This window comes from Varroa jacobsoni, unplaced genomic scaffold (genome assembly GCF_002532875.2).
Source record: "Varroa jacobsoni isolate VJ856 unplaced genomic scaffold, vjacob_1.0 contig01850, whole genome shotgun sequence".
In the NCBI taxonomy this organism is placed as follows: Eukaryota; Metazoa; Arthropoda; class Arachnida; order Mesostigmata; family Varroidae; genus Varroa; species Varroa jacobsoni.
In genome coordinates this window covers 1-21,337 of record NW_019214707.1, presented here as the reverse complement: position 1 = coordinate 21,337, position 21,337 = coordinate 1, and the positions used below count along the sequence as shown (strand labels likewise).

The following is a 21,337-nucleotide window of genomic DNA, read 5'->3' as shown; positions in this document are numbered from 1 at the left end:
AAAAATGGAGTAGACAGCGTTACGGGATTACGGAAACAACAAAATCAACGGAGGCCCACGAGCATCAATATCAACACAAATTGTTTCTTAATAATGGGAATTTCTTTTTAGACGTAACAATATATCCACCGATTAAGGCATTCTGTTAAAATAAGTATGCAGTAAAAATGTTTTATAAATGGCAGGAGGCATACTCTTAGGGTACCCTGCCTGGGTAGAAAACGCCTGCAAACCTGTGGCTTTCAGCTGGAGTTTGCATGTTTTCAGTGTTCTAGTACTGAAGTCAGCGCGTTACATGAAATCAACGCGTTACATCATGATCGTACATTGTAATAAGGAAATGAAACTCGTGATTATTTATGTATTTATGCATGGTTAGACCCGAACTTGGCCATTAATTATGCATGGCTAGACCCGTATTTGGCCCGTTGAGAAACGACGTTCTCCTCACTTTCAGCACGGTATTTTCTAGACGACGGCTTACTCAGGGAGAGTACCTGCCAGTGACTGGCAGCTTCGCTCCTTGGTCATTCTTAAACGACACGTATAAACGATTCCATGATAAACTAGATATGTGTATGTGTTCAAAAATACTTGTGTTATGCCTATTTCCCATTGTAACATAACTTAATAATATACCCACTTCCGATTCTGATTACGTAGAATTTGTAAGAAAAATGGAAAACAATCCGCAATGGCCCTCCTTGCAATGGAAAACAATCCAAAGGTCATTCGAAATAATTACGAACGAGTAATCATTAGTCTCTCAAATTTGAAGTAAGAATTAAATGCTATATGTACACCCTCTCTCTCTAATCTGAAGTAAGAACTAAATGCTATATGTACACCCTATCCCTCTAATCTGAATTAAGACCCTCTCTCTCTAATCTGAAGTAAGAACTAAATGCTATATGTACACCCTATCCCTCTAATCTGAATTAAGAACTAAATGCTATATGTACACCCTCTTTCGTCGATTGTCAAGGAAAAAGTTTTTTGCTGCTGCTGCTGCTGCTGCTGTCGACGTGACACGATACGTACAAAATACGCAACTTCACTATGGTTTCAGCTGGTGGAGTAGTACAAAGCACTATTTAGGTAGTAAACGTGTAAAGCTTCGGACCCAAAACCAACATTGTTGCGGCACGATACCCCGTTGAGACTCAGTAATTCTGTAATTGAAAGTCCCTAACGCATGTACAGCATTGTACACCCTAATCGTCGTACTATTGAGAAGAATGATCCTATTGCTTTATAGGCTCTACTATTCATTGCAGAGGTTTTGGTATTAAATTTTCAAACTACATAAAAACAGCGAAGAGTGACCAGGCTCTGGCATTCTAAATTTGTATTCATAACTTCGTGTACAAACATTTTCTCCCCTACATAGGTCAACAAAAGATAGTTAACAATGCCATTGTTGCATATATGTATCGCGCACAGCCACTCAACATATCCTACCAATCGCCTATCTTTCCTTTCGCAAAAAAATATCGCAATATGGCAGACGTGCGAAGAACAATGAAGTCTTCTGCGCTACTACGTTTTTGGCAGAAGCACTTAAGTTCTCTGTACGGAACTGTCGTTAAACACTGCTATGGTACAGCTAGTCTAATCCTGTCAGAATTTGATACAATTCCGGTATTTTGACTGGAAAACAGTAAAGTACGGTATATTTTTATTGCACGATGGGTGTTTTCTTTTGTTGGTAAATTTTGGCAAGCGTTTCAGAGCTTAGGCCGGTGACTGTACAAGGTAACCAATGATATCGATACGGTACTTCAAGAACAATCCTGAAAAACTTCTCTCGCCGAAGATAATAGAGAAAAAAAAAATGCTTGTCTCGCTTTTTACCGTATTTGTACGTACACCATTTGGCCTGGATGGCCTAGCCGCAAACTAATATCATTCTATAACAGTGAAAAACGAAGTTAAACTTACACATCATTCGATTCAAAATTAGACGTTTTCTCGTACAGGCTCCTGATATCAAAGACTAATGTCTTTGTACCTATTTGGATTGACCTAGAAATTTAGGCCTATTGGTTTCATAATAATGTCAGTGCCGCTCCCGCTAAAAGACCAAGATGAACAAGATTCATCACCGTCATCAACAGGAGCACGGCAAGATTCTAATCAAACTCCTCAACTCTCGGGTCGACAGCCATCGCCAGCAGAAACACGAGCTAGTCTTGCACGTAAGCGTGCTAGAGGACCACTTCGGCCAACGCGAAAGCACTCGAATAGCGCTCCTACATCATCATCACTGACTCATCGTAGTATTAAATCACCTTTGATCGAAACCGCTCTACAACTACAAAAGAACAAAACAGCGCTTAACTTAGCCGGAAAACAAACGAACACACAGCTAAGTTTAGGAGACGAGAGCTTGAGGGGGACATTAAGTGAGAATAAATTAAGTTCATCGTCAGCTAGAACGAGCTTACCTGAAATAAAATTATCAGTAACATCAGCCAAAACGCACTTGTCTACGGAAGAATCAAAAAATTCAGCTACACCAACTGCATCGGTAAAACCAGCGATAGGCAGGCCATCACCATCGACATCAAAGGAAATTTTGTCGATGAAAACGGACAGCACTCAAATAATCGCGAGAACTAAGCCGCCAGCGGAACCACCGAAAAAGGTTCCGCCATCACGAGGTGAGGACGGCGTCTTACCGGAGCAAACAAGCAAACTTCAAACAAACGATGCAAATAAGGACTCGTTTGTGGACACAGCGAAAGAAACCTGTTCCGCGGAATCCGTTAAAGGAAGCTCAGCGCTAGACCAAAGTAGGAGCAGTATGTTGTCGAACACGTTTAAGAGGAGATTAGGTGAGATTTCACGGAACGGCTCAGCGCGTGTTATGCCAGCGTCATGCGTGTCTTCTCGGGCCTCATCAGCAGACTCAATCAGACCTTCATCTACGGACTCATCAAATAGTCCAATGAAAACGTCTGCGAGTGAACCAGCGTTGCCTGGGAGACCAAGAGAGCGACTCCCACTCGACTCGAAACGCACCCGTTTTTGGAGATGGTTACTACCTAACTGGCGCCCCGAATCGATTGTCCAGGACGTCGTTATCCCTGCCGCGATCTACGCTGCGTCGTATATTACTGCTGAGATTATAATGGTCATTGTCAACGTTCTTGATCCCGGTGCACACTCACCAGATGTAGAAGCCTCTGGTAATGCCGGTCAGAAGCTGACTGAAGTTGCCCGGGCCGAACCAGTTCGAAATCCTGACACCTTCAGTGATCGGTTGGAATTTACCAATCCTGGCATTCACAATTCAGGTTTCTCGTAATACTCAGCAGTAGCTAACGGCCAAAAAGAAGAAAAGCTGGTGCAAACCCAAAAGTCGACGCAACTAAATCTATCAAATATGCAACAAAATTAATGCGCTCGGATAGCGCCCAAACGTATTACGACCCGCTAAATATATATGCCCATAGACGTCGTAGAAACTTGTAGTAGTCACTGCGTGCCCAACAACCGCATCGTATAGTTGAATCTATCGTTGGAGTTTAGCTCGTATGCTTTTATTCGACGAACAATTGGTGACTATGTGGAACGAGTATCTAGGGGAAGTACTTAACCAGCGTGTACGAATTCTTCATGATAATATGCGATTCTGATTTTGCTTTGTATGCTCCTAAGGACAAAAGGTTGTGTGTATACTGCATAGGAACGCATTAGAACTCGTCACGAATTCAGGTTTCCTCAAGAACGTTGTCCTGAAGCTAACGACCACGATGACCATCAATCAACCAAAAAACGTTACCTACCTGGATTGTTAGCTTAGCAGGTGCTAAAGCGGTCCTTATTAAGAAAGATTTTAGAATTTTAGGTAGGACTGTAGCATGTAAGTAAACTTAGAATAGAAACTAGCCCTCAAAAGCTCCAAAGGTCGCAGCAGTCGGAAAAAGTTGATGCTATCTTCAGTTATTATTATTATTATTGAACACGACAGCAATTACGTACGTGTGGCGGATGTCTGAACGGTGTTAATTGTCCTGGTGTTAATTGTCCTGATATACAGTCAAATGTACTTGATTGCATCTGCAATGCCTATTGCGCAATTAGCATTAGACGAAAGGACTCGCCTCCCGCATCTATTTAAATAGTGTTCAATGATGCCACCTAAGGTTAAGCTGCAATACAGAGGACATTTTCGACGTGGACGCTATGAGTGGAAATACGATCGCGTAAATGAAGCTCATAAGACAAACTTTCCGAGAAGATAACGATGCAGAAAATTCGTGCGCTAACATCCTACAGCGGAGTTAACATCCGGGATCAGCAGGATCCGAGTTGTGACCGTGCACTATTCTATCGTTTGATTTTAGGAAATATCGTCTATGGCCTGATATCTTTCAAAATTTTGAAAAGAGTATATAATAAGGACATACGTCGATATAGTTCTCTTCAATCTGACAAATAATCTTTAGCTTCAATTAAAAGTTCGCTAAGCCTTGGTCCATCATTGAAAGAAAAATTCAAATGTATGTATTTGCTATTCCATAATGCACAACGATAATTCCAATTTACTTTTGCATCGAAAATTGGAGTTATGATTTGAACACATTGAGTATTTTGGGATTTACCGGCGGACAACCTAAACGGTTCGAGTTTAACAGTTTTTACTTTCTGCCAGCAAGGTATTCAGCTGCCACCAATCAGCCGGCTGGGAAATTATAGTCAACGTTGATCCTTTTCGACAGTATCTTACCCGAAACATAAAACCATTACACCAAATGGCAGAATCAGCTACAAATCTCTTAAATGAATATAGGCCATTAATTGTTGAAAGAGCATTTTTCAGCTCAAACGTCCATAATATTCCTCGATGCCTATTCCAGAAGTGCATCGAAGTTGCATTGTAGTCCCGGGTCAGTCAGATCAACAGTCTGTTTGTCGATCAGCTGCTGTAGCGGACCCGCATTAAACGAATGTAAGTCACCATCGGCAGTGGTATGGCAATCATCATTGGAAGTTACAAGGGTCATGTAAAGCCTACATAGCTAACCTACAATGTACGAGGTTTTCTACATTGATTGCACGCGAAGCCAGAAAACTTAACGGAACAGTAAAGTACGCACTTGTTTCAAGCACCAGACACATTTGTAATAAAACCAAACCCTTGCACGAAGCACGGCCATAGGGGTAAGTTACGCATAGAGACTGACGAAGGACTCCATGTAATAGATATGCTTGTCACCTTGTACAAGTATAATGGGTGAATTTATTCTTCACAGTCTGAGACAGTATTGCGGAGGTCCTTCATTTCGTAACGGCACTGTCCGAACGGCTCGAAAATGCTTGCATAATTAGCGCATTGAGTGATGTCATGTTTACTGAAAATGTACATACAGAAGGGTGAAACATACAGTTCCAGCTATGATAACAACTCCAGCGTAACTTGCCTAAAGGGAATAAGTACCGCTGATTGATGATAAGACCGTGCCTGCTTTTTCGTTCCAAGGGACTGATACTAGTTTCTTCATAGTTAGTTTACTATGGTATGAAAGACACCCTTATCGACGTCAGTGCCATCTCATTTATTTATAAGTGTTTACGTAAATTTTCCCTCCTGAGGAGCTTCCTGAAGCTGCTAATTATCAAGACCTAAGAATGGGACACTTCAATAGATCTACCATATATTTTTGTGTTTATGTCAGCTCTTTAGATTGCCATGAGTCTGTCAATGCAGTGACAAAATAGCGGGATTATCGTATCTTTTCGATATTGATAAATAAGACACCCACGAAGCCGCTGCATATGATGAGTGAATCGGCTGAAAGAATTCCCACACTGCTGGAAGTTTATTTCTCACGAATTGGGGTAAATATCTCACAAGCAACAGGCCAGCCAGGTGACTGTACACTGTTTAAGGAACTTGCAGGACTGAAGTTACATCAGCCCCGCCCCATAGCACGATATATTCAAGGGGAAGGGGGGAAGGGCAACGTCTACTGACTTGACTAAGAAGACTCTGCACAACGTGGAAAGCGAAATAGAAAATGTCGTGTATTTACAATAGGCAGGTCAGATTTTGCGTTTTGACATTTTTTCGTTATGCAAACAGCTTGTGATAATCTGATGAGAGTTTTTGTTCATGAAAAGGCCCAAAGTGAACCAAGTACTCGGATTTACTTAGAAATGACGGCTTACATCATTTACTTGAATTAAAAAGCTTCATTCATTTTTTTTTTCATAAACACAAACGGTTCATAAAAATTCCTGATAATTTCACAGTTCATCAGTCTAGCTCAAGCCGCCGATTCAGCATAAGCAATTTATGCTGCAATTACTCTCGTATTTTCTTGTGACAAAACATAATCGTTGTTTCCACGTCTGTCATTACTATCGACGTACAAAGGGGGACTGCTATTGCACACTGAAGTCCTTCACGCCACAAAAAGGTCCTACAGGGGCTTTTCTTGTACCTTAATTATGTCGTCCACTCCACTCGACTGAAGTAAATAATGTAGACGTTAATTTCAGGCATTTCTTGCAGATTTACGTTTTTTCGAATTGTCAAGGATCCAACGTTATATATTGACGAGCGGGTTACTTCCGCATACAAATAAAGTCAGCACGGAGTGAAATAGCCATCTTTGCTAGACATCGATAGATTCTAAACACACCTGATATGTGTGACAATTAAATTCGGTCCATAATTTATATCCCATAAATTGTCGTTACACAATGTATTGTATTTCTACTATTAACTTGCGTTATAAGTACTTAATTATTAACTGGCATAAAAGTACGTTAAGGAATAGACGTAGTAGACTTGTTCTTCGTCTTTCGGCAAAACCCTTTTCTTCGTAACAGAAAAACAGGAGCAAGCAAAATCAATAATTTTTTTTTTTTTTGCTAAATTTTAGAGTGTGCTGTTTATCATAGAGTTGCTATATTTGGACCAGGAGGCACATTTCACATAAATCGCTTGTGTACATTAATTACATCGAGCTAGTAGAAAGAAGTTTGGTCACGTGTAGAAAGACGTAGCTGTTTTGGTTCGTCTGGCAGAAATATGGGTACGGCTTAGAGCACGCCGAATGTTGATCCTAAGCGATAGGTGAGCCGACCTTTGCGGCCCGTTTTCGAAAAAATGCTCTGTCGTTCTTGAAGCGTAATAATAAGAATCTATAGGACTTCCCGGAAAAAAACAGAACCGTTCGCAAGCACATTGCCTTATATGAGCAATGCGTCAGCGCGGCGCAAGACCTGAGCGACACGGTGAAATATTTATACGCAACCTGCCCTCCTGTATAATATTTGCTTCCGCTATACCAAGAAGACTATAGGGTTCGCTCAATCTTTAATCGTGTTTTGTCACTCTCTTCGTAGCTGCGGGCTAAAGCTAGTCTTATATTATAGAGACATTTGTAAACACTATCAATAGAGTTGCTATAAAAAGAAAATGTATTTAATCCAAACGTGACAACTAGGTCTATTGTATATGACTGTATACCATTTAGGTCGTATCCAGGTATCACTATCCAAATCTCCTAGATCAAAGATCGTAATACAGGTAATGGTACAATGAAATCGTGTCCCAGCGTCGTATCTGATTAACACTCGCTATAACTATCAGCACATCCAAGTGTTGCCTTCCCGTTCCCACGCCTATGATGTACATATGTATAGACGCCGAGGTCTATAAATCCGATATGGAATTAGGTTAAAATACGTTACTTGTATTCGTTGCAGCTCAAAATATCCAAAGAAGACAAATTTTCAGTAGGTAACAGTAATAATAATGGCCTTAGATAAGTTCAAACATCATCTCGCTGAACAGAAAATTGCCTCGTTACAAAATGTACTTTTGTCCGCACATCTGCACACATATGACAGCCCCCTTCTATACTAATATAACGCCGTAACTAGTTCACGATGTGCATATTTAGAACAACGAATTATGCTATTATTACTAATGTCTCCATATCTAATAATCTGCGCAGTACCTCGGGACTAGTCAAGAAACAGATAACGCAAGCGTCCTCTATGACAAAGGTGTTCGCTCTGAAGTTTCGATTCAAAGAAAGGAGATCAGACGACGCTCATCAACAATCGGACTTGTTGGCACTGAAAAGTCTGGTGGCGACCCGGGTCGACAATAGTCTATTATACACAGAGTCAACTTGAGCCGTATATCAACTACGCAGAAAGGAAGAATTAGACCTGATCGTTAACGTAATACAATTCGATGTAAGATAAAACTTAATAGTAAATATTAAATGAAATAAATTTACCAGCAAGCCAACAATCATTTCGCCTTAGTTCTATTATTATAAGCTAAAGTTGTATAGGTTAACCTTCTTTTATTTATATAGCTTATATGTATGTATACAGAACAATGGTTATCTTTTGATAGAATTAGAAATTAGTATTAGAAAATCATAAATATTTAACCTTTCTTTGTTTTTTTTTTGTTTTAGTTTCAGTATTCCGAGCTAACGGAGCTCAGTGTGTCAGCTGTCTGATACGTATGCGCTATCTGTACGTACGTCATACGTCTCAGACGTTTCTATTCTTTGTGTCACGAAGACCCCCTCACGACACGGCTTGCAACTCTGGTGCCTACAGATAGAAAAATTCGTTAACGAGCTGCTTTACTATACTTAGACAGTTCTCATCTATACTTCATCTCTGCCACTGCCAAAAATCTTACGGCTCGAACTCGATCACTTCGATGTGGACGCTGCTTTTTGAACGTCATAATAGCAGTTTAACATAGAAATGTGGCCATCTTTGACGAGGATGACTTAAAGAGTCTTCACAACTTGAAGAGGACTGACTCGTAATATAAATGCAGCGACACTAGCAAATTATCTCATTATATTACTATTCAATTATAAGTTATTTTCTATCTTTTGCCTTCTACCGGCCCTCACTTACCCGAAATCCCTTTGATAATCTCGATTGTTAATTACGTGCTAGAACTCGGATGTCGATGGAGGGTAAATACTGAGCCAACGACTAGCATACATCCAAGACAAAGGTCCCTACAAATGCTAAACAAGCACATAACAAATAGTAGCCTGAACAACAGAATTACTTGTAGCTACTCATGCAAACTTGAACACCGCTGCCTTATGTTGCATGAGAATATCCTGATTCCCTGAAATGTCCCAAGCATATTGGATGCATGCATGCAACGTACCAGGATACTGTGCCTGAAAATTTCGTCTAAGCTGTTGTATGATTGCAAGATATTTTAAAGAAAAAGACATTGCTGCGGTTCTTAAGAGGGAAGTTCGTGTCCTCTAATCAGTCCTGCTAGACAATGTGGGCCTATGACTGTGCGAGCTGTTCAGTTGCCCATGCTAAACACTAGATAACGTTCAAAATATAGGACGAATAGGTGAGGAAAGTTTTCTGCTGAAAGGTATCGTCGACAGACAACTTTAGCTGGAAGAAGATCGACACGCGTTAACTTGGGCCCAAGCAAAAACAGAAACAATTACCCTAAGTGCTCTCGATTGTGACACATGTGACCGAAAAAATTTGAAAGACGCCTGTTTGAAATATATCGCTAGAAATTACTGCCTCTTCCCTAATCCTATGATTACGAATAGATTTGTGAATCATGCTCAGGTCTTCACCAGAAAAGCATTCAGTCACAGAGTAATAGCTACATTGTTACACTCGATAGTAATACTGATCCACGGTCAATTTCCGATCGTATAAAATCATGTAGTTTCCTGCCGAAGGAAGATAAAAACAGGCGGATGATATTCGTCGTGTAAAATTTTTCGTTTATTTAAAGTGTTCGAAGCATAAAGCAAGGCGCCCCTATACACAATTGACGTCACTCCCAGTCCATTAATTATATTCAGTTTAACGTTTCCGATTATCAGCGTTACACAATACAAGTGGCTCGCATGGGAGGTTTGGTGTTACGCAATGTTTTGCTGGTCGATGTTTTTCTCGCTGTCATTCTGTCTGTGTATTTCTGTTCCGATCACCTTCGTGTTCAGTGGGTTCTACCATAATATGTACAGTTTTAACGAAATTAATAGCTTTCTACCGCAATCGCTATTGCCATTGCTACTTTCCGTTAGCATGTGGATACAATGCCTACTCACATGCCGCTCATTTCTAGATTTACAAATCGGTTTGCCCCGACGTGTACCTTCATCCTGATCGGGGTTGAGGTTGTAAACGATCGCCCAGGGGTTCGTCGACTCGGGAACACTGCCACCTGCACTAAATACTTAGGCGCGTTCGCCACGGATTCGCCGCGCTAGTTGGATGTCTTTGGGCATTATGGTAACCCGTTTGGCGTGAATAGCACATAGATTTGTATCTTCAAACAGGCCAACGAGGTAGGCTTCGGCGGCTTCCTGCAGTGCCATGACGGCGGACGACTGAAACCTACACGAGACACAATCACATACGTTTTTGGTAAAATGCAACTCGTGTTAGGTGGGTATACGGAAGCAAACTAGGCGCTAGTGATAGCAAACTGACGGATGGTAGCTAACTTGTCTTGGCCGAAAACAAGTCACAATTCGAGCATGATTGCCCATTCCAACAAACGCATCTAGCCAATTACTTCGCACCGAAGAAAACATCGCACGAAAATAATCGAGGCTATTGGTAACTTGTTGTTTTTGCCATTTTCAACATCACACGCTTACAGAATGCACCATAAGAAAACGAATCGTAACGTCTCCACGAAATAAAGGGACATAGGTGACCTTGACCGTCACAACCGGATACAGCCGCCGCCGCCGCCGTCGCCGCCGCCGCCGCCGCCCCCGCCGCCGCTGCTGCTGCGAAATATAATAAAACTAACTGCCTTCTCTTTTTGTATTAAAATTTGACTTTTCTTTAGCAAAGTAGATGAACCATAGCAGGTGAAGGACGGTCGGAAAGGCCTACGTCACTTACTGGTATCTCTCATCTGTGAGGTTACACAGTCTGAAATGCGGTCTTTTTTTCTTTGAAAAGAAAAAAATCTTTGAGCCACTTTATGTAATCGTCCGTAAACCCCGCAGCGCGTTACTTCTAGACATTATATAATACATGAGTAAAATCAAAAGTGCCACTGTCCTATAACCTTCTTTACTGCTAATCTGAGCTTACCTGAGATCCGTCTTGAAATCCTGAGCGATTTCGCGTACCAGTCGCTGGAAGGGAAGCTTTCTAATAAGGAGCTCGGTGGACTTTTGGTATCGACGAATTTCGCGAAGGGCAACGGTGCCTGGTCTGTAACGGTGTGGCTTCTTCACACCGCCGGTGGCAGGTGCTGACTTGCGAGCGGCCTTTGTAGCCAATTGCTTTCGAGGAGCCTTGCCTCCAGTCGACTTACGAGCTGTTTGCTTTGTACGAGCCATGGCTACGACGTGTAGGCCTCAAAGCGCCTTGCGTTGCTGCTTAATAATACGAACGACGATATTCCTTCAGTTAGCCTCGAATAGTGTTGCACTACGATGCGTCTTTTCGAGAGTCCGACAGCGAAATGGTGGCAGGCGTAACTGCCTACGCGGTCCGAGGAGACGCCCTCGGCTAGCGGGGCTTTTCGCTCTACTCAGGCTCGTCGCTGGCGTCCACGTGCACTGATCGTCACTGTAAACGTCTGCGGTAACGAGCATTGCTACGCATGTAACGTGTTGGTTTCAGTCAGCAAAACGTGACGTGAATTAGTGAATGTGGCCATTTGAAGCTTGAATAGCGCTGCTCAAATGCCAGCGATAAGACGAAGAACGATAGTGTTAATTGAAAATAAAGGCATATAAAGAAGGTAATACGGCATAATGGATTGCATCAACATGAGCAGTGTCCGTGATGGATACTGAAAATAAGCTGTTTTGAAGTCACTGCCGATGCGGCATGTGGTCATAGTAAAGTTGCGCTATTCTGCATTGGCATCACTAAAACAATTCAATATATGGCAGAACGGGTGTCAGATATTTCCTAAATGTAGAAACATTCGCATAAGCAACGCCACGCCCGCTATGACATTCATTGGTTACCCGCTAAACGTGATATGAATCAATTATTTGCTTGCAAAAGATCTCGGTGAGGCAATGCGTACTAACTAATAATCCGCCGCTTAATCAATCAGCTGTTGAGGTTTTGGTGAATCTGAAGATTTGTCGAAGTTGAGATTTGACAACGCTAAACATTTCGCTCAATCGCTGCCTCAATAAGGCCATCATAAGACTGATAAGTCGTGTCAGTATACGATTTCGCCATAATCACTGAAGGCGATTCCATAATGCACTGGGACTGACATTTTTCAGCAGTCTGGGTCTTAGGTAATTTAGTCGCGCAGCTCCTTTGAACTTGGTCTGGTAGTGAAATAAAATGATTTCTGGATCTAGGCAGTGTAGAGGAAAGACAACACAAGTTATTACTACTAATTACCCGTTAAGATATATTTTCCCTACCACAATTTACAGCAAATCGTCGAAGATTGCGTAACGATTTTCTATAAATCAAATCATAAAAACAAACACCCCTGACAATAGATTCCCGAACATCCAACGACGTCCCTTAGAATGACGCTATTTTTGCCTATATAAGCGTTTGCCTTAGGAAAAGAACAAATAAGGCGACGATTGGGAAATTAAGGGCCGTGCGCTTCCCGCACAAGCAGTGTATTGTCGTCATTTCTCTCTCATCGTTCCGCCGAATCCTGTTCGAACTTTGACCCGCCTATTTATGCGAATTTCAGACCCAACTTTTTTCTCACTCAAGCAAAACTCAAATAGACTTTTGATGTTATTATATGACGGGTTATCGTCAGTTGGTGGCAAGGTAAGATGACATCTACGGCCTCGCTCGCTCATGTCGTTGTTCAGTGTAGACTTCTGTCGGTCTCAGCGATTTTGTCTTCCTGGTCTGGAAAAAGCACTGCTAGAGTACCGTCCTCTCTTGTTACATCAATACAAAAAAAAGCTAACTATACGTGTCACGTGCCGATATTTCGGCGTTAGGACTGCTTCTTGTGCCCGCTTTTTTCTCCATGAAAACCCCCGCCATCGACAATGCGAAAGCATCTGCAAAATCTGAGGTCGATATAGATGCAACGGCCAGCCCCACAGAATGTTCCTTGCCTCGACTTCTCATATTATCAACCGATCTTTCTGGCCATGGCTTGAACGGAAGTAAAGGGTGATTCTGGCAGACTGGCTACCTGAGTGCCAGCTACAATTGCAGTAAGTCCCATTTTCCTTTTCATCTACCAACTAAACCAGGACAGGATAGGTGACGAACCTAAAGCATTTTGATATCTAAAAAAGTAGAAGTTTTTTTTGAACATAAGGCCATTGTCAGTTAAGCAATTGTCTAAAGGGACATAAGGCCGCCGCTATAAGTTCAGGCCACAATTTGATTCGATTTTAATCCGTAATTCAGAGCTAGTCTAATTTTTATAATTGAAAGTTGATTTTAGCCAAGCGGCAGATGGCTATCTAGCACCTAGTGAAGCTCCTATATACATTACAGAGAGATAACACGAATTGTTCGAGTAACATATTTGTTACTCAAAGAATCAAATGCTTCTCTGTCCTTGAACCGCACATGTACGAAATATCATATGTTCAAAGTGAGTTATTGCGGTTATTATTAGAGAAGTTCAATGGTACAATGAAGCCTCCTAACAAATCGATATTACAAAGGTGGAACTCGGCCTCTCAAGTGCGTTTTTAAACTGTTGACGTCAGCCATGCAAAATCTGAAATTGTATGCATGTTTAGGTAGATTAGAAGCGTAGCTTATACGTTCGATGGGAACGGCTAACTTTAAAAAAACTTTAACGTAGACCACCAGGTGTCCTGTACAAGTGAGACAACCTCCTGCTCGCTTTACCCTTTATAAAAATACTCTTCTGCTAGACAAGATCCTGGGCGAAAGCGTATAGATAGAATATTAGCAGTACACTTGTTATAAGAATGCTACGAAGCTCTACAGTTCCAGATAGCTCTACTGAGGGAACACATAGTCTAGCCATACTCTTAACCATTTTGGATTGCTTAACAAGCTACTTATTGTTCTGAACCGTATACGTGACTAAAATTATATAATAAGCCAGTAAAAATTATGCTTTAAATACTAGTACATAAGAAAAAAAAAACACGATGCGTTTTCTTTCTCAGGTAGGTGCAACATCGTCACTTGTTACGCTCACATAGTACCTGAGCTATTTACCTATATTTAAATTCATTAGAATGGCAAACGATGGCCACAGGTTGTACGTGCGCGCGATTTTTTTAATTAACCGCACTCAGAAATTGATCAAAGGCTAGAGAGTCAACATTGATGGCGTATCATTTTAATCACGTGGGCTATCTTGTTGTATGTATAATTCGATTTTTTTATAGCGTCCTTCTATAGTATAATATAGGAAAATCGTATGCTTGGAGAATGTATATCGTCACAGATGTAAAAATTTGACTTTTGTCCACTTTCTCATAGTTTCATATAATCCTAACAAAAAATTCCTAGATTATTATTTAGATATTAACTAGATATTATTGGCTTTAAATTATCGCAAAGTACAGATAATGGATAACTGCTGCATTATCTTTAATGATAATAAAAATCAATAATGTACTTTTTTTTACTAGGTCTAAACGTTTTTGCATATGTACATTAGCACTAGATATTAACTAAGCCATATGGATTTTATTGGGTACGGGAAACACGTCCTTAAACGATTGTTAAGGTATCAGCTGCCTCTTTGATGAAGTTAGGATCCTCGTAAGGCAAACACGCACGCCTATCTAAGTCGTTATCTTAACAAACATCTACTCATTGTTGCTAACTATTATTATTGCATTATGACGATGCATTATATCGAGTCAATTTCCTTTTATCTGTTTTACACATGGGATATATTATAATTTTTTTCATACATAGCATTTTTTCGAACTCAAGGAACCCTCATGCAAATATTTATCTCTCTCTCCACAAATTTATCTCACTTCGCCGCTTCAGTCTAAATGGCGCCCATCTGCAAACTAACAAAATACACAATTACTGAACGTACGCTTTTGGGCGGGAGTTAGGGTCTTGGATGAAACGCCCGAACAGCTAGCTGTTCACTGTAGGTGGAGCAGAGGGCGGGTCCTGCAAAGGTTAACAGGTTTCGAAGGCTAGGTATCTGAGACGCCTAAGTATGTTGTTCCTTTTCTATGGCGTTCGACACACTCAACTTAGCAAAGCTCTACGAGAATCCTAATTTCATCAAAGAGACAGCTGATGCCTTAACAATCGTTTAAGGACACTGGAGAAAAACCGAATATAGCGAGTAACGAAACGAACAATGTATATGCCTTCCTATGAGGTCTCCGGTGTCGCATTTTATACCTCTTTACTGACTACGGTTTTTGAGCTTTTTTTTTTAACTGGAATTTGAATGTTTTTTTCTCTTCATTATTAAGAGCCTTTAATCAAGCTAAACCATTGAGTTAAATATGGATTTAAATTAAAAAGTATAATTTAGTTAGACGACTTTTGTAAAGCTAAGGATGACCACTTAATTATCTATTTTATGACAAAATAACTCGAGTTAATATTCTTCGTTAAATGAAACTGAGTTCCAAATCAAAAATCCCATATGTTCATATATATGGGATTATATATTCTCCCATATTTATGAACTGAATATATTATTTCGCTGCTATTGCGAAAGATCGGTTAGGTGCATTAGATCGTAGATAGCAAAATTAAAAAATACTGCTGATCTTAAATTACGATATACTGTGGACATTTTACGGTGAGGAGATGAAGGCTTTAACGAAAGCATTAACCAACCCCAACCAAGGTATGGTTGCCTCCTAGTTTATATTATGTAGTTGCATGCAATAAAAAATTGTTTACATCTGATTCTACAGGTTGTTAGAAAAAAATACCCCCAGTAAATGGCAATCCGTTTCCAGGTAGGTTATTTACATATAGAAAAGTAGCTAGCAGCAAGCTAGCTACTGGATTCGAAGAAGTTATTTTGAAAATAGTAGCACAAAACTAATCACGCACAACCGGTACATTAGCCTTTATAAAACCGATTTATATAAATATATAGAACCGCGAAACTATAAAAAAAAAAAGTTTGACACTGCTTTTCAACATCTTTGCAATTGCCTTCATCTATAGGTTACGTTACCTAAATGCTGTTTCTTCAAGCCTTAATTACTACCTTAGCAACTGCTACGTAAATGGTTCGCCGAAATCTTTTCAACGGCCGATGATAATTACCCAAAGTTGTATTCTTGGTGCAAGAATTTTGACATCGTCTGCTGCTGCCGCCGATTGTTCCTTGCATCAGAATCGGTCATTCATGCAATAGCGTAATTTGTCCTTGGATCCTGGCACAGTATTACTTTGATACATCGCATTTAGTCCGTGATGTCTCTATATGACTAACTTCAGTCACGAAATCGTCTGTGATTCGTTCATCGGAATCAATGTGGTTTATGATAGGACTGTTTGTAGCGTACAGGCAAATTGGAAGATACGTAACAGGGCCACCGTTGAATGGTCCCACATTCAAGTGGGTTCGGTAGGAACCTGCAACCATCGAGCGCCGAAGTTGGAATGGTAGTAATTAAGCGCCACCTGTGTGGCGGTACGCAGTAGAATGAGTCCAGCCGTCTTCTAACTGGTTTTTTTTTGCTAGGTTCTGCGTATTCTAGGACCACCGCATATATATATATATATAGCAAAGGGGCGTACGCATCAGAGACAGACAACACATTTACTACACTATGGTAAGTTAAATCATATCCCTGAAATATCCTGAGCATTATTACCATTACATTGCACAGCTGGATGTAAAAGTGGTTTACTCGTACCGTCTACTATACGCGAGAAGAATTGTTAATAAGTAACGGGAAATGGTGAGACAAAGGAAAAAGATATATATAAAATGACTATTAGATATACACTCACTGTTAGATACATGTATGCGAGTTTGGTGTTGAATACTTTTCAATTCTTGAAAGAGAAATATACTAAATTTTTATATTAAAAACTATTATTGTTTTTCATTTGTTACGTCCGGTACAACAAAATGTATCGTGCTTGTTAATCTGTCAATATCAATTTGGCGTACGACATTATATTGTGGTCAATATCGATTTACATAGACTTCGTCGTGATCGTCTGCCAGCTTTATGTTAGGTCTTACGTCGCGTATCAATTCAAAAAAGACATCGTTCGATGTACTAGCACGCCTGTCAAAACAAAAAAATCATTGATCAGATACTTTCAAATAGAAGTTTGTATCTGCCGCTTCAAACGATATCATAGCTTTTTATTTTTATATATCTTTCGCAATAGAACCCTTTACAGCTGAAGAATCTGATCTATCCACGTGATGGTGACATTTATAGCAACGAATGGCTGAAGTTGGACATAATATGCTTGACTTTAGCATGATAAATAGAAGCAAAGGATAATACATGAATCCCTGAAAAAGTCGTTCGTTTGTTTGGCAGGTAGCCGTTACAACGGAAAAAATCAAGAGCATTGGCACCAATATACACATGATGCCCATCCTATTAATCTGATCTCCAGTTTTTTGATACTGCTACAAAAAACGTGAGGGGAGCCCGCTGCTTCAGCCAGGCCACTGTGGTAGCATATACCCGTTACGAAAACCATCTCTGTTTCTCGTCAGCTCTCTACTAACCTGATGCCCCAACATAACTGTCGATTTCGCATCCGAGTTCATACATATACTTCGCATAATTCCTGCATGCACCCTTAATTCGGTGATCGAGCCTTTGTAGCGACTTTCGGCCTGGCCCCAGCTCAGGCGCACTGCGCGTCGGTATCTTTATGGCCCCTACATGAATGTGGGAACACTGTGAAAATGCGTTCTTTTGAAAAATTCTCCGTTAAGGCCTTTAGCCCGGAGTCGAACACATGGCTTTTTGAAAAAGTAGCTGATAAAACTAACCACAGTACCGCCTGATACTTCTTCAGTTTTCTAGACATGCCTAAAGTAAACTGGGTAGAAGTAACACAAGTACTCGCATGTACTTATGTCAATATTCAGCGTAAGGCCCAAATTCATCGATCCATCTTAATCAGACCCTATTTTCATCGTTGATTTCATCAACTGAGATACGACTTCTTATCGTATTTGCAGATTGGATTGAAGTGATCACTGGGTGCTTTGACGGGCGGCGATCCATTTTCCTAGGAGGTTGTCTCCTCCCAATAAAAAAATTCGTTGTTATCCGCGCAGTAGGTTTCGAATTTATGCCGTTTTCTTTTAAATTAAATCTCGTCTTTTTGAGACGTCGTTGATTATTAAATCGTTCAAGAGCCACACGTGGTTTTTCACACAAAACTTGATTCCGTGCAATTAGAAAAATTATTTCGAACTTTATTAACGAGTAAAAGTTATTTTGAAATATTCGGGTATGTTTGTTAACAGTTGCTTAAAAAGTTAGGATAATAAAGAGTCACATCATTATTGTAACAATGTTTCTGCATAAAGAACTAAGCTGCGTATACGTTCACGTCTATTGCCATAGACAAATCGGCGTAAAAGCGAAACAGTTGTTCACTGATCAGCAAATGGTTAGCCAGTTATATTTGCTAAACAAGAAAAGATTGTTGTCGGCAGTGCAATCCGCTGATCAGGGTACATAGTATGGCGTCCAGGAAATCATGAAGGCAGTCACAATCACGACTAGAATCGTAGGGATTCTTTTTTGGCCCGAGCTAACAATCTCCGCCCAGTTTCCACTGGGTCACTGGATATCCCAGGTGGCGCTAGTTCACAGTATGTTCCCCTTGAATATTTGGCAGTCTGCGGACCAACCAAATAGAATCGTTTACGCTGTTCCGTATTTCTCTATTACTTCATATTTAATAATTGATACAAGTCTGCGCGCACGAGCGGTATCTAACGGATTCGACAGAGATGCGCATGATTTAATATCCATATATCGGATGTCGGGGCATTTCAGTTATAGCGGGGCCTTGCTTTTGTTATCGAATTTAAAATCGAAAAAGTCGCATCGCTCATAGCATGGATGACTTTTAATTATGCCGTTGCAGGCCTTTTATGGGGTTCCTAGCTCACTAAGCAAAGCAGTGGACGCACAATAACTCAGCTTGATGAAAAAAAAATCCATCCACAGGATGTAATATAATTGAGTTCGACACTTAGTTGCCAAACATATTGAGCGCAGTCTCGGGTGTCGCAATACCGCGCACCGCCGTGAACATTCATCGAGCAACGTTTGTCAATCCGCCGAGGAACTCAGGCGCTAACCAGCCTTATATAAAGGCTGATTTAAATACACACACTAGCTGAAAAAGAAAGTTGGCGGGTCCTTTACAATCGTGCGTGTAAAATAGCGAAGCCAGGCCCGCTACAGCGTCATAATTGAATAAGGAATGAGTCTTCGAAGCTGATAATAGTAGCGTCGACACACAGTTTGCATATTGACTGCTTATCCTAGGACCCGTTTTCTAATCAGTGCTGCCTTTCCATAAATATACATTTCATTAAACGTCATATTGGCGACCCTTAAATGTGACAGCGTGCCTTCAATGGCGACAGCCTATTCATTCACTAATGATAAGGCTAAAAAAGAAAGCATCATAATGTATATAATCATATGTAACTATAGAGTAACATAGGAGAACTTTCTACCAAAACACAGTTTTCCCGTGCATGGTTTCCATGCCATAAGGGGTGGGGGCGGGGGTGAGGGTATTATAAGAGGAAGGCTGTAATTTACTTCATATGGAATCAACGCGCACTTCTCATTGGGTGCCTCTTCTAGAAATATAATAACAGCAGTACTTTACAAACTATAAAAGGTGGACCACTAGCCGGAACTTTGTTATACATTCTGTCATAATTGTACCCATCCCCCAGACATAGAGTAGAGCCATGTCTAGCAATGCGCTTAATATATGATTATATATATATATTGATAATAATATATATATATATATATATTATTATGCCAATAATAATAATAATGACGAGGTATAGGGGAAGGGAAAAATATAGGTACGTTTAGTAGCTTCATTCGAGTGTGAAAAGAAAAATTTCATATTCTAGTAAATATCTCATTTGTTGTACTCTTAAAACTGAACAAAGCATATCTACAATCAAACACGAAGTGGAGTTGCGTCTGTACCCGATACAGATCGACAGACAAAGCCCTCTCGGGGGATGAGAAGCAACAAAGCCAGTACTTTATCTCGATGTCATATCCATTATTTGGGATACATTTGGGAAGTAGTGTTTAACATGGACTTTCCTGACAAGCTGACTACTCAAAATTCCTCGTCTGTTTCCGTGCGTTTAAGTCAAAGGCGCACCCTCCAATCTGGCGAACTTAGCGACGCAGAGCTTTATGTTAATGTTATATATGCATAAGGGTTAATATATAGTTTTTAGAGGATTAAAGCCTCTGTCAAGGACTCATATAACACTCTCCGGTTGCTGTATCTGATCAACATGTTTATGATTTTCTCAGGCCCTTCGCCACCATGAGGTGACGTTGCGACGATGACTGCTTTGAGTGTTATTGATAGAGAAGCCAGAACAGAGAGGTGACAATTACGAAACGATGACAGATACGAAAATGAGTAACATATTGTCTTTAGAGAATAATATTTTATATTGGTAAATTAATTAAGGATGAGATCATTAATGCCAGCAGTAGGTATGAAGTTCGGTCCACTTTCACTTTATTAATTGATGTTAAAAAAAGTTGATTGAGAACTGAGATTAATTAGTTCTTTTAATTTAACAAAAATTAACTTCTTCGTATATTTTTAAAGTTTTCAACAATATCAGAGATTAAACATTAGCAAATGTTGCGCACTGTAAACGCATTTCAAACCATAATCAGAAAGGACGACGAGAAAAAGAGGTCCTATGGTAAATATCAATGCAAAAAAAAAGCTTGCCCTGAAGCGTGCGACAGTCGACTGTTATCAGGTTCCCCCGGTGAGTTTGAAAAGATCAAATAAAAATTGTTAAAACTAAGTTTATTTTGATCTCGTTGAACAGTTCACCCGACTCTTGAGCTAACTTCTCGTATGCAAAGGTCTATGCACACATACAGTCGCTAGAAGTTAAGCCCTTTGATGGACGTCTTGTATCAAGAGGCACTTAATGGAAAATATGATCAAAAATAATCTAATAGATTATTTTACTTATTTAGATACTGCATCGAAATTAAAAAGGTCGAAACCGATAGATGGCAGAAATTCTCTAGAAGAATAGCCACTAGCAGTTGTCTGAAATGTCGCAGCAGACCGGCTAATGCAATAACAGACATTAATAAAAGTGACGCCACGGCGCTGCTCCTGGAAAAGGCCCCGTACC

At 40.3% G+C, this 21,337-nt stretch overlaps 2 protein-coding genes across 5 annotated transcripts in view; one reads left to right on the top strand and one right to left on the bottom strand.

Annotated features, from left to right (window-relative positions):
* The window catches only part of LOC147751886 (uncharacterized), a 53,978-nt gene extending 42,878 nt beyond the window's left edge, over positions 1-11,100 (top strand). For 3 of the 4 annotated variants that reach the window (XM_086973209.1, XM_086973207.1, XM_086973208.1), the window contains 3 exons: positions 7,977-8,223; positions 8,454-8,518; positions 10,661-11,100. In XM_086973209.1, coding sequence (XP_086829335.1) covers positions 7,977-8,135 — 159 coding nt within the window. In that variant the 3' untranslated portion in view covers positions 8,136-8,223; positions 8,454-8,518; positions 10,661-11,100. The remainder of the gene's footprint in view (positions 1-7,976; positions 8,224-8,453; positions 8,519-10,660) is intronic. The other variant, XR_015315657.1, reaches the window with a different exon arrangement.
* LOC111272240 (histone H3) lies at positions 9,753-11,522 on the bottom strand. The gene is made up of 2 exons (XM_022853552.2): positions 11,107-11,522; positions 9,753-10,392 (listed from the first exon to the last, which is right to left on the bottom strand). The coding sequence occupies exons 1-2, from the start codon at positions 11,355-11,357 to the stop codon at positions 10,233-10,235; spliced, it is 411 nt and encodes a 136-aa protein (XP_022709287.1). The 5' UTR covers positions 11,358-11,522; the 3' UTR covers positions 9,753-10,232.
* Positions 11,523-21,337: the final 9,815 nt, after the last annotated feature.